General features: G+C 54.6%; 1 protein-coding gene across 1 annotated transcript; it reads right to left on the reverse strand.

The window, feature by feature from the left end:
- Positions 1-509: 509 nt before the first annotated feature.
- Positions 510-9,414, reverse strand: PRR13 (proline rich 13). Its single transcript, XM_077838702.1, has 4 exons — positions 9,220-9,414; positions 6,233-6,278; positions 3,381-3,784; positions 510-1,942 (listed from the first exon to the last, which is right to left on the reverse strand). The coding sequence occupies exons 2-4, from the start codon at positions 6,249-6,251 to the stop codon at positions 1,895-1,897; spliced, it is 471 nt and encodes a 156-aa protein (XP_077694828.1). The 5' UTR covers positions 6,252-6,278; positions 9,220-9,414; the 3' UTR covers positions 510-1,894.
- Between the last annotated feature and the right edge of the window lie 3,661 nt (positions 9,415-13,075).

The following is a 13,075-nucleotide window of genomic DNA, read 5'->3' on the forward strand; positions in this document are numbered from 1 at the left end:
AACCCAACACCCACACCAAACACTGGGAGATTTACCAACACTGGGAGGAGGGAGCAGATCCCAAACCAGAAGCTGCAGCCCATGGGAACATAGCATAAGCCCATAGAAGGGGGCGCAAGCCCTGAGGGCAGGCTGGGGTCTCACTCGCTTACAGCTCAGCCCAGAATAATAGCTTCAGCCTGGCACATTGACCAAGACTCGGGAAGCAACCAGAGACATGGTGGGAGGTGGCAGGAAGTTTAATCTGATGCTTGGGTGACGGTTGCCATATTGGCTAACGGTGGGGATTGAACTGGGGCTCTCCAGAGCTGAAAGCACAAGCAGCTACAGGTTGAACTAAAGAGTCAAGGCTCCTTAGGTAGGGCTGCAACCGTCCTTTGCAGATGGGGAACCTGGGAACACGCGCTGCCCAGCTGGTTAAATCTGCAATTAAAAGCAGGTGCCCCCCTGTGGGGAAGGGTGCAGCAGATTCTGGGAAGCCACCAGCACCTTTGATACACTGACTGCAGTTCAGTATTAAAACCAAAAAACTTTATTGGAGAAGCGATGAGTGGATACAAGTACAGAGCAGGTAGAGGAGAGGCAACTTCCACAGCCAGAGGGATTAAAATAAAGTATGCACAGGAGCACCATGCCACAAGCCGTCATGGTTAGTCCAGATCTGTCTTGGTCCCCTCTGTGCCCATGTGCAGAGCTCGGGCTCCAAAACCATCTCAAAGATAGCCCTGAGCCATGGTCACACAGCTCCACCTTGCAGCGCTGAGTCACCTTCTTCAGCATGAAGCGGCAGCCTGCAGATACTACAGATCCCAGCAGCCCATGCTCCAGCCCAGCAATTGGGATCAGTGGGGAGCAGAGCATGCTGGGACTTGTTGTCTTCTAAGGCTATACGTTCGGGTTAGCAAGGAGATATGGCTGCATTCTGTTCTGTTTTATAAAGTGTCAGCCAGGCTATATTTGGGTAGCCCCTACACCTCCCACCAAGGGGAGCTCTTGGAATACTGGCCCCGACTTCCAACCCTTTCTTTCCAAGACCCTTGTCAAGGAGGAGGGGGAAGGGAAGAAAACTCACACTAAAATCAAGTTTAAAACTCTTATAAAGTTATCCCTGATCGTGTACATTCATTTATGACATGAGACATTCAGAATTTTAATTCAGAGCTATTATTTCAAGCACTTCTGTGATTGGTTTTTAAATAGACTATGTAGACTTTTTGTGATTAGTTTCTATATAGACTACCTCCTCCCTCAGCCCCAAAAGGAACATCCCACCAGAAAATGGACAACTGGGGCATCTAAATGACTTTGGAGAAATCTACCCCAACTTCCTTATGCCTTTGAAAACAAACCTGCCTCCCAGCCAGTCAGCAACATCCCCAGATTTCTGCAGGCCAGAACAAGCCAGGAGATCAAGGATTGAAGGGAGCGGCTGGAGCAGATGCCTTGATTTGCAAGGGCTTATTCTGCCATTGCATCATGAACAGGGCACAGGCTGAGAGTTGGGAGACTCCAGTTTTTAAGTCCAGAAGGGACTTCTCATGAAAGGTAAGAAAGCTCAGAGTCCCACCTGCAATATTGCTCCAGGCCTCCTGCATTTTAACACCTGGCCCCCAATGTACGGGCTTTTAATGATAAGGTTACACCTCAGATTACATCAGTGCCCTCCATCACCGGATCAGTGACATCTAGATTAGCGTATGGCTCACTGGGGCTCTCTGGTCTGTGCCACTGTCTTTCCTGGGGATTTTAGCCTCTGTCCCTAGCCCTGTTATACAGGCTGTTAGGGAGGTGGCTGGCACCAGTCCACTCAGCCAGTGGCTTGGTTGTAGCAGGGGAAGATCACGGTCTGGTCGACAGGAAGCATGCGTGGCTGGAAGGTGGAGGGAAGCCTCAGTCAGTCGCTGCTGCTGGAGGATGAGGAGGAGGAGGACGACGAGGAATGCTGCAGGAAAGGGGAGAGAAATCATGAGGCTTAGACCTCAGCCCAGGGAGTTGACATGCTGTTGGCAGGTGGATGGCTGGGAGTAGAAAAGAAGAGGGCACCCTGCTAACAGAGTCCTGAGCTGCTGCCCATGGAAGCAGGGCTCAGCGCACACAGGGGACCCCCTACCCATCCCACCAACCACTGCCACCTCCCCCATGTCACAGGATTTGTGCAGTTGGCGGGGCGGGGGGGGGTCTTGGGTCTACTGCCAACCCTGTGCACCGACACCCACCCCTGCCACACACTCGTAGCACAGGGGCTCCCCTGCCATGCCCAGAGGAGTTCCCCTAATTGCATTGCCCCCTCCCCACACTGTAAAGTGGGGGGTTGTCTTAACCCTGGAGACTAGGAACTAAACCAAGATCCTCCAGGCTAGGGTGACCAGATGTCCCATTTTTAAAGGGACAGTCCCATTTTGGGGGACTTTTTCTTATATAGGCGCCTATTACCCCCCACCCCATCCCGCTTTTTCAGTTGCTATCTGGTCACCCTACTCCAGACTCATGCACTCAAACCACCATCCAGGAGGGGGAAGCGTCCCCGTCCCAAGCCCTGAGCGAGCCAGCTGCCCTCCCTGGCATGGTTCAGTGACAGCACTAATTGCTGAACAGATGGAGGGCAGGGGAGACCCATGCACAGGTGCTGAGAAAAACCCCAACACACAAGCCTTCTCCTTTCCCTCCCCCAACCCAGCATGTACCTCTTGTTGTGATCTGTATGCTATGTATAACTTGTTACTCAAAAGGTCTGTCTCCCCCCCCCCCCCCACCATTTTGTCTCCTCTCCCTCTTTGAATACCTTTCCCCCACCCCGCCCTCCTGGAATGCTTGTGGGATGAATGGGCTGCTCAGACAGCTGGAAGATCAGAAGAGCTCCCAGGTAGACAAGGTGTCTGGGACTCTGATTAGGCAGGGATCATACACCCAATGCATGGACACTGCCCGAGGCGGAGTGTGACCAACCAGATGGGGCCAAGTCATCTCTAGTCGCAGGCCATGAGGAGCTGGTCCTTAAAAGGGGAAGGGGCCAGTGCTCGGGAGTGCACTCACAAGATTGTACCTCCCGGGAAGTCCCTTCCCGGGGACTGCCTGGCCAGTGGGCCGCTGCGTTGCATTCCATCGTGCCTCGGGAAGACTGACCTTCATTGCACCATCCATGGCTGCGCTGTGGGACACTTCCCTTGAAGGATCCTGACCTCTCCAGCGCTGTGCCTGTCCTGGGAGCGTGAGTATGCGAGGCTCTTTTGAGCTTAGCTATCTGTATAATAAACGTACTGCTTTCTGCCAAACTCTGGTGGGTCATTAGTCCTCCCTAGGCTTCCTAGCTGGCCCAACTTTGGATAACACCTCTGACCACCGTGCCAGAATGCGCCCCCGCCCACCTCGCACCCACTGACCTTTCCATGCTTGTGCACCTTGTGTGGCTTGTGCACCTTGTGAGCCTTCTTCATCTTCTTCCTCATCTTCTTTGCTGCCTTCTTGTCCAGCACTTGGGTCCCAATGGCGACAGTCCCAGGCATCAGGGGGTTAATACCCATCCCCCCGGGCATGCCAGGAGCAGGTGGTGGATAGGGACCCAGAGGGCAGCCAGGCTGCTGGCTGGGGAAAGGGGGTTGAATGGGGTGGCCGGGGGGGTATGCGGGCTGCCCTGGAACCCCTGCTGGAGGGATGGGATAGGAGCCAGGGGGCACTGTGCCTGGGGGGAAGGCAGGGTTCTCAGCAGGAGGGTAGGCAGGATTGGAACCAGGTGGGTACATGGGGTTGGGAGGGAAGGCTGCTCCGGGGTAGGCACCAGGCTGTCCTGGAAGGAGAATAAACCAGTGTCACAGCCAGCAAGAGAAGAGAGACACCCTGTGGAGCAATATCCCCCCCTCTGCCCTGCTCCCAGCCCCACCCTGCAGTATCACTGGGGCTTCCCCACCTCACTGCCCCCCCCGCCCCCGGCCCCTCCTGTGACAGTGCAGGGGAGCCACACCAAGTGTTACAGGCTTGGCTGCTGCTCCCTAGCTTTGCCTCCCTGCTTTGGGGGTGGGGAGGGGGGGAGTCCCCTGGTTCCTGCAGGTGCAGTCGCCCCCTCTGGACTGCAGTGATGCCCCCCAGTGGGTTGCCAGCAGGGGTAATTGACCAGGTCCTGGGGATCTAAGAGCACCAGCTGCAATTGCTTGAGCTAAAGGAACAGCGCCATTGGCTTAGCTGACTCCAACCTCTGTACACATTTCCGCCACTAGTAGGGTACGGCCATAAGAACGGCCATAGTGGCTCAGACCACTGGTCCCGCTAGCCCAGTATCCTGTCGTCAGCGGCCAATCCCAGGTGCTCCAGAGGGAATGAACAGAACAGGGCAATTTAGCCAGTGATCTATCCCCGTCATCCAGTCCTAGCTTCTGGCAGTCAGAGGCTAGGGACACACAGATCATGGGGCGCGTCCCTGACCATCTTGGCTAATAGCCATCCATGGACCTATCCTCCATGAACGTTTCATTCTTTTTCGAACCCACTTATACTTTTGGCCTTCACAACATCCCCTGGCAATGAATTCCACAGGCTGACTGCGTGTTGTGTGAAGCAGTACTTTCTTTTGTTCGTTTTTAAACCTGCTGCCTAGTAATCTCATTGAGTGACCCCTGGTTCGTGTGTTATGGGACGGGATAAATAACACTTCCGTATTCACTTTCTCCACACCAGTCATGACTTTATAGCCCTCTATCATATCCCTCCTTAGTCATCTTAGTTTTTTGAATCTCTTCTCATATGGAAGCTGTTCCATCCCCCTAAACATTTTTGTTGCCCTTCTCTGTACTTTTTCGACGTCTGATGTATCGGTTTTGAGATGGGGTGACCAGAATTACACACAGTATTCCAGGAGTGGGTGTACCACGGGTTTATCATAATGCCAATATGATATTTTCTGTCTCATTATGTATCCCTTGCCTAATGGGTCCTAATATTCAACTGGCTTTTTTGGCTGCTGCTGCTGCACATTGAGCAGATGTTTTCAGAGAACTATCTGCAAGGACTTCCAGATCGCTTTCTTGAGTGGTAGCAGCTACTTTAAACCCCATCACTTTGCAGGTATAACTGGGGTTTTTTGTTTTCCAGCGTGCATTGCTTTGCATTTACCACCACTGAATTTCATGGGCCCAGTCACCCAGTTTCGTGAGATCCCTTTATAACTCTTTGCAGTCAGTTTTGAACTTACCTATTGTGAGTAATTTTGGATCGTCTGCAAATTTGCCACTTCACTATTTACCCCTTTTTCCAGATCATTTATGAATACGTTGAACAGCACTGGTCCCAGCACAGATCCTTGGGGGACCCTGCTATTTACCTCTCCCCACAGTAAAAACTGACCATTTATTCCTCCCCTTTCTTTCCTATCTTTTAACCAGTTACTGATCTATGAGAGGATCTGTCCCTTTATCCCATGACTGCCTACTTTGCTTAAGAGCCTTTGGTGAAGGACCTTGTCAAAGGCTTTCTGAAAGTCCAGGTACACTACAGCCACTGGATCACCCTTGGCCACATATTTGTTGATCCCCTCAAAGAATTCTAATAGATTGGTGAGGCATGATTTTTCTTGACAAAAGCCACTTTGACTCTTCCCCAACATATCATGATTATCTATGTGTCTAACAATTCTGTTCTTTTCTATAGTTCCAAACAATCTGCCTACTATGAAGTTAGGCTCACCAGCCTGTAATTACCAGGATTGCCTCTGGAGCCTTTTTAAAAAAATAGTTACATTAGTTACCCTCTAGTCACTTTGTACAGAGGCTGATTTAAGCAATAAGTTACATAGTACAACTGGTAGTTCTGCAATTTCATATTTGAGTTCCTTCAGAACTCTTGGGTGAATCCCAGCTGGTCCTGTTGATTTATTACTGTTTAATTCCATAACGTCCTCTGTTGACACCACTATATGGGACAGTTTCTCAGCTCTGTCACCAAAAAAGACTAGCTCAGGCATGGGAATCTCCCTCTCGTGCTCTGCAGTGGAAGACCGATGCAGAGTTAGCATGGGGCACATGCTGTGTCTGCGTCCCACAGAACCTGCCACCAAAACCTCCAGCTCATTTCACGTGGACCACCCAAGCTGGGCTAGATTTGAACCTGCCGCTTTAGAGGCAAGAGGGAGCCCCGTATCCCTTCTTTCCCCTGCTGAGGCAAAGAACAGGGAAGCACCAGAGGGAAAGCCAGAGGAGCAGCTGAGAAACCTGCTAGACTTGCCATCACTCCTGTTGTCCCTCACCTGCGTTGGGATTCCACATGGTTAGAGAGGAGAAGTGTCCTGTCACCTGGAGGGAAAGACACACTGTTAGACAAAGCGAGTAAGTTTCACAGGGGAAGCATGGAGAAGAGAACACCAGACGGGGACAGCTTGCTGTTTGCATCCCTAACAGAGATCAGGGCCTGCCCTAGAGAGCCTACCTAGAGAGTCTAACTAGACAAAGGATGGAAGAGGAGATCGGAGAGGGGCAGTGCTTTGCCCTAAGCCACCTTCGCAGAGCCAGGAGCAAAACCCAGGTCTCCTGGCTGCCAGCCCAATGCTCTAGCCACCAGGCCTCATGTCCTCATCAAGAGGCAGCTCAGGCTGGTGACTGATTTTCCATCCCTCCTGGGAGGAGAAGTCCCCAGCCCCCACCCTCCCAGTCTCCTCTCCTGCTGGTCCTGCAGCGTGTGTACCCAAGCAGATGAGCAGAGGAACAAAGAGGATCACAGGAGGAAGCAGCTGCCGTAACTATCTAGCCAAGCAGGTGTGGCTTGGAGCAACGCATGCAGCCCAAGCTCCGCCGACTCTGGTTCTGGGGACTCGGAGCCAATGTAACCCTCCCACCAGTGCACACCCCCTCACAGACAATGGCACTGAGACGCCTACACGGGAGAGGCCGCTGGGTTAATTCAGAGCTCCCCCGCCCTGAGCTGCTTGACAGGCACCCCCACATCTTCCTGCTTCCACTGCTTCAGCCCCATCACCTCCCCGGCTTCCTCTGCTGTCCCCCAACACTGCACCCCACATGCCCTCCAAGCTCCTCCACCGCCCTCTGCAAACTCCACTTAATCTCTGCTTCAGGCCATCAGCTCCCCTCCCCACCCCTTTGCGCTAGGTGCTGTCCACCCCCAGACAGCCCCCTGCCCCAAAGACCTTACAATCAAGGCCACAGCTCCAATAGTGTTAAACCAGCTCTGGGCAAGGAAAACCCGCCACATGCAGTATCTGAAACTCAAACCTCTGGTGTTCTTTTCCTCTCTCCCCAGACACTGCTCGGCAACAGTCACCGTGAAACAAGAATTTACAGCTGGATTGAGATGGGGGAAGGGGTCCCCTATGCAGACTCCTCAGTGTCAAACTAACTCCAGACTTCCTTTGGCACCACCGCCATTCCTTGGAGGAGCATGGGAAAGCAGATGCTCCAGCCACCCTTAGCCCTCCCACATGAGAGGGGCAATTATACGTCAGTCCTCAGCTCTGTATCTGCACCTGGTGCATTGTGTGTGTGCGTGTGTGCAGAGGGGGGATGGGGGTTTGGTGTAGAAGACACATTCAGGGGACAGTGCTTTGCTACAAGAAATGAGCCTAATGCAGCCCCAGCTCCCATTCCAACACCGTCCCTCTCGCCCCCGCAACACACAAATACACATACAGATCTGTACAGAAAGAACAACAACTCAGGCTCGTCAAATCGATTCAGAGCAAAGTGAAACCGACCCAGCCCATCCCAGTCCACCCTCCCAGGCAGAGCTGGGTCCAAGGCCAGGCAGCACAAAGTGACTCAGCTAGATTAAAAACTGATGAGATCTCAAGGGTGGAGCAAAGTTCAGGAGCAGGGAGCAGCTCAGGGACACCCCACCCCACGCCCTGCAGCACAGGACAGCCAGCCAGTGCTTAATTTGTGCTGACAGAGGTTCTGGGCTACAAACCGTCAAGCCATTTTTTTACATTCATAACTGATGCAGCAAACTCAGAGGTGCCAGGGCTACAAACTGCGAAGCCCAGAGATGCCAGGGCTCAGCCCTGGCACAAATTAAGCACTGGACACAGCTGTGTTGCCGCCCAGAAGGGACCAGCTCTCTCTCTCATGAAGGTTGGCAGCTCAGCCAAAGAGCTGATGGGGGAGGCAGAAGGTCAGTCACCCATACAGGCTGCAACATATTGAGGACCCACAGAGTTACGACACCCGAAGCCAAGCCTCACAACCGAAAATTCAGGGGGTAGTGGGAAAGCAGCCCCCAAGAGGTCTGTAGCCAGAGCAGAAGTAGTCTAGCTACCAACAACGGATGAGAATAAGATTTGCGGTATGCAAATTACAGGGACAAAAGAGGGGTGTGCATGGGATGGGGGGCAAACAGAGGGGTATGCATGGGGGTTGCGCAGCAGATCATGCGCCAGAGGTGGATAGACAGACAGAAGGGTGTGCAGGGTGGATGCAGAGGGGGATGGACTGACAGCTGTGTGTGGGGAGGATACACAAACAGAGGGACGGATAAACAGAGGGGTGTGCAGGGGGATATATAGAGGGGCATGCATGGGGGAAGGACAGACAGAGGGGTGTGCGGGGGGATGCACAGAGGGACGGAGAGACTGACAGCTGTGTGGGGGAGGACACAAGGAGGGGCACACATGGGGCAGGGATGGACAGGCAGAGGGGCATGCGGGGGGATACACGGCTGGGAGGAACAGACAGACTGACAGGGATGTACGGGGTGGGATACATAGGGAGAGACGGATGGACAGAGGGATGTGCACAGACAGGAGTGTGCAGGAGGGATGCACAGACAGAGGGACAGTGGGATGGACAGACAGACAGCTGTGCAGGGGGGGACATGCGAGGGGAGGGAGGGACAGACACACAGAGGGGTGTGCACAGGGGACGCACAGGGAAGAGGGACGGGGGTGTGTGTGTGGGGGATACACAGACAGGGAGAGGGACGGACAGACTGACAGCTGTGGGAGGGACGCGCGGGGGGAGGGAAGGACGGGGGGACGGACGGGGTGGACAGACAGAGGGGTGTGCAGGCGGATACACGGGGGAGAGGGAGGTACAGACAGAGGGACGGGGGGACAGAGGGGTGTGCAGGGGGGAGAGGGAGGGACAGACAGACAGACAGGGGTGTGCAAGAGGGATGCACAGACAGCGGGATGGGGGAGAGGAACAGGGGGACAGCGGTGTGCGAGGGAGGGAGGGAGGGACGGACAGACAGACAGACAGACAGACAAAGCCCCCCCGCCGCCATCACCTTGGCACCAGGCGGCTCCGCTCCCGAGCTCCCCAGCTGTGCCCCGCCGGCTTCCTGGAAGCGCTGGTGTCCCCGGCCCGCCGGGCCCCCATTGGCTGGCGCCGGCCCGGGGCGGCCCGCACTGGCTGGCCCCGCTGTCCGTCACCCCCGGGCCGCGCTGGCGGGAGGGGGGCGCTGGCCCCGCTTACAAGGGGCCGCGGCCGCCTCCGCCCCGGGCGTGGGGGGAGGGGCAGGTTCGTACCTGGCCCCGCCGGGAGCAGGGACCCGCTACACGTGGGGGCGGGGACTCCGGACTCCTGGGTTCTCTCCCCAGGTCCGGGAGGGCGGTGGGGTCTGCTGGGTTAAAGCGGGGGGGGCTGTGACTCCGGACTCCTGGGTTCTCTCCCCAGCTCCGGGAGGGGGGTGGGGTCTGCTGGGTTAAAGCGGGGGGGCTGTGACTCCGGACTCCTGGGTTCTCTCCCCAGCTCCGGGAGGGGGGTGGGGTCTCGTGGGTTAAAGCGAGGGGGGCTGTGACTCCGGACTCCTGGGTTCTCTCCCCAGCTCCGGGAGGGGGGTGGGGTCTCGTGAGTTAAAGCGGGGGACTCCGGACTCCTGGGTTCTCTCCCCAGCTCCGGGAGGGGGGTGGGGTCTCGTGGGTTAAAGCGGGGGACTCCGGACTCCTGGGTTCTCTCCCCAGCTCCGGGAGGGGGGTGGGGTCTCGTGGGTTAAAGCAGGTGGGGGCTGGGAATCCGGACTCCTCCAGCCTGGCCCCAGTTGCAGGAGGGAAGTGTGGCATAGTGGTCAGGGATGGGGATTGGGCATCAGGACTGCTGGGTTCTCTTCCTGGCTCTAGGAGGAGCGTGGTCTCGTATTTGGAGCAGGAGCCTGGGGGGTGCCAGACCCCTATGTTCGATTCTGGGCTTTATACAGGAGTGTGGTTCCCAGGTCAGACTCAAGGGAGCAGAATCCAGAACTCCTGATTAGCTGTGTCACTTGGCTCTGTGTCTTCAGCTAACTGTGCCTCAGTTTCTCCACCTGGGAAACAGTGATAACAACTCCAACGCACAATGGGGGCATCGGGGGGAGGAGATGGATTGTGAGGTTTAATTCACTAATGCTTGGGAAGTGCTTTGAGATCCTCAGATGAGGTGGCAAAGAAACATGCTGGCTGTCCAGTCTCGCGCCATTGAAACCCATGGCACTGAGTGCTCTTTTGAGAGGCAGAGAAAGCACTAGGAAGGATGGTCCACTGAGTAGGGCACCAGGCTGGACACCTGGGATAGATTCTTTCCTCATCCACATTTGTCCTGGGTGACCTAGGGAAAGTCATATAGTCTATCCGGTGCCTCAGTTTCCCCACCTGTAAATGGGGATCATACCCCACGGGTATGTGAGGATAAAATCTGCTAATAAGTGTAAAGCACCCAGGTATTATGGTGATGGGCACCGTATAAGCGCTGGCTAGAGGAAACAAAAGTGATCAGGCAGCAAGGCAATGACCTTTCCTAGCTAGATACTCAATCATCAGATCTAAAGTGCCCAAAGGCTGCCTGGTGGCTCTCTAAGATGCAGGAGTGACTTCAGAGGGGATCAAGCAGCGCTTCAAGTGGCCTGAAAAAAGTGGGAGTCTATCATCTGGGAGCAAGAGCTTTTGTAAGACAGACCTTGGGGTGCACCCTTCAGAGACAGCCCCCCCACCTCCAAACACACATGCTTTAAGCAGTGGGATCAGGGCCTGTTCCTGAGAGATTAATCAGGGCCAAGCTGGTGCACGGGGTGTGGGTGTCTGAATGCGCCCGGTCCTGGAGCCCAGCCAAGTTTACACACAGCTCTGATGACACTGCATGAAAGCAAAGCTCACCTGACAACAGCGCCAAGGTCAGTGAGATCCTGGCTGCACTCAAAGGACAGTGTCCCTGTGGAGCGCTGCCCAGTGCATTAGGCAATGTGGGGGGATCTGCTGGAACTAAATGTGGAGAAAGGGGCTTGGGCTGGGGGAAGCTCTTGGGAAAACTGGCAACGTTTTATTGTGTTGTTTTCTAGTCTGTCTAGTGGTTACAGCAGAAGATTGGGAGCTAGGACTCCTCGGTTCTAGCCCTGGCTCTGGGCGGGGAATGGGCTCAAGCACGTGGGGATGGGAGGCAGGACACAGCTATAATGACTAGACTGGCTCTTTTATTGAGGCTGCTGGACACAGACTGACCCTGAGGTTCCCTCTGGTTAGTGCCAAGGTGGGGGGAGGGATAGCTCAGTGGTTTGAGCATTGGCCTGCTAAACCCAGGGTTGTGAGTTCAATCCTTGAGGGGGCCAATGGGATCTGGGGCAAAAATTGGGGATTGGTCCCACTTTGAGCAGTGGACCTCCTGAGGTCCCTTCCAACCCTGATATTCAATGATTCTATATGGGGCCATCCTAAATCCTGGCCTGGATTCAGCTGCTGTGGAAGGGAATGCTGAGTACACAATGGGCTCTGTTTGTAGCTCTGGCACGCCTGGTAACACTTGGGCATATACCTTGCTTACCCTGTGACTTAGTTGACTTCCCTGTGAAAATGGGGACAACACCCTGACCTGGGACAAAGGGGGGGATGCCTGAGATGTGCAAATATTAGTGACAGATAAAAGTCCTGCCCCAGAGTCCTCCCAAGTCAGGAGCATGTTCAGAATCCCAAGGCCTGGAGAAATCACCGGCTGGATTCCTCCTGGGATGAGGAAGCCCCAGGGTTTAAGAATCCCTGTGCAGGTTAGAATGGGCCTTGGACCAGTCTTGCCCAGCAATAAGAATTGTGTGTCCCCCCCTCCCCATACTTTTCAGAGAGAAATCTCTGGAGTCCTTTGTGCTGAAGGGACGTGTTGTTAAGTGGTATTATTCTGGGCTGCTGCTAAGGGCAAGAATCTGAGGCCTTATTGCACCAGATCACAGACCAATGGCTAGAGGAGGATACTGGGCACCAGGACTTGGGGGGGTCTATTCCCTGCTCTGGGAGGCATATAAAGCACCAGACTGGGCCTTGGGAGACCTGAGTGCTAGTCTTGGCTCTACTGGGCAACTCACTTCGCCACTCTGTGCCTCAGTTTCCCTGTATGTGAAATGGGGCTAATGACCTCCTTTGTAAAACGCTTGGAGATCTCTGGGAGAAAAGCATGAGGCGGTGTGATTAGCGAGTGCTGGCTCCTCTCTGCCCTGTTTAACACTGGCTCCCAGTGGCCCATCCAGCGTAGAATCCTCCATCAGACCATTGGCTTGTCTTGCCCAGAATCCTCAGTTCCCTGTGGGCTCAAACCCAGAGGCCTATTGCCTATAAACCCAGTGTATATTTAAACCAAGACCCTACCAAAACAAAACCCTCCGCTGCCCACCCAGTTCTCCCCCTTTGGGGTGGGGGGAATGAGCCACGTGTGACGGGTGGGAGTTGGACTGGAAGGTGCTTGGATACTCTGGGGGAGCAGGATAAGAACCTGGGTGTTGCACAGGGATAGATGCCTGGGTGTTTTTCTCCGGCCACACTGGATCTGTCAAGCCCCACACCTCTTGCTGTAGCAGCACCTTGGTCTCAGAGAGGGTGCAGAGAAGAGCCACAAGAACGCAACAGGGTTGGGAGACCTGCCTTACAGTGAGAGACTCCAGGAGCTCGGTCTGTTTAGCTCAACAAAAAGAAAGCTAAGGGGTGACTTGATCACAGTCTGTAAGTACCTGCATGTGCTCGCGGGCTGGTCAGGCGAGCAGACAAAGGTCGAACAAGGTCCAAGGGTCGTCCGGGATTCTCCACCACGGGCAAGTTCTAAATCAAGAGTGGAGGTTTTTCTAAAAAATCCATTCTACTTCAAACAGGATATAATTCAGGGCTGTGTTATGCAGGTCAGATGAGACAATCACA

This window comes from Eretmochelys imbricata, chromosome 20 (genome assembly GCF_965152235.1).
Source record: "Eretmochelys imbricata isolate rEreImb1 chromosome 20, rEreImb1.hap1, whole genome shotgun sequence".
NCBI lineage: Eukaryota > Metazoa > Chordata > Testudines > Cheloniidae > Eretmochelys > Eretmochelys imbricata.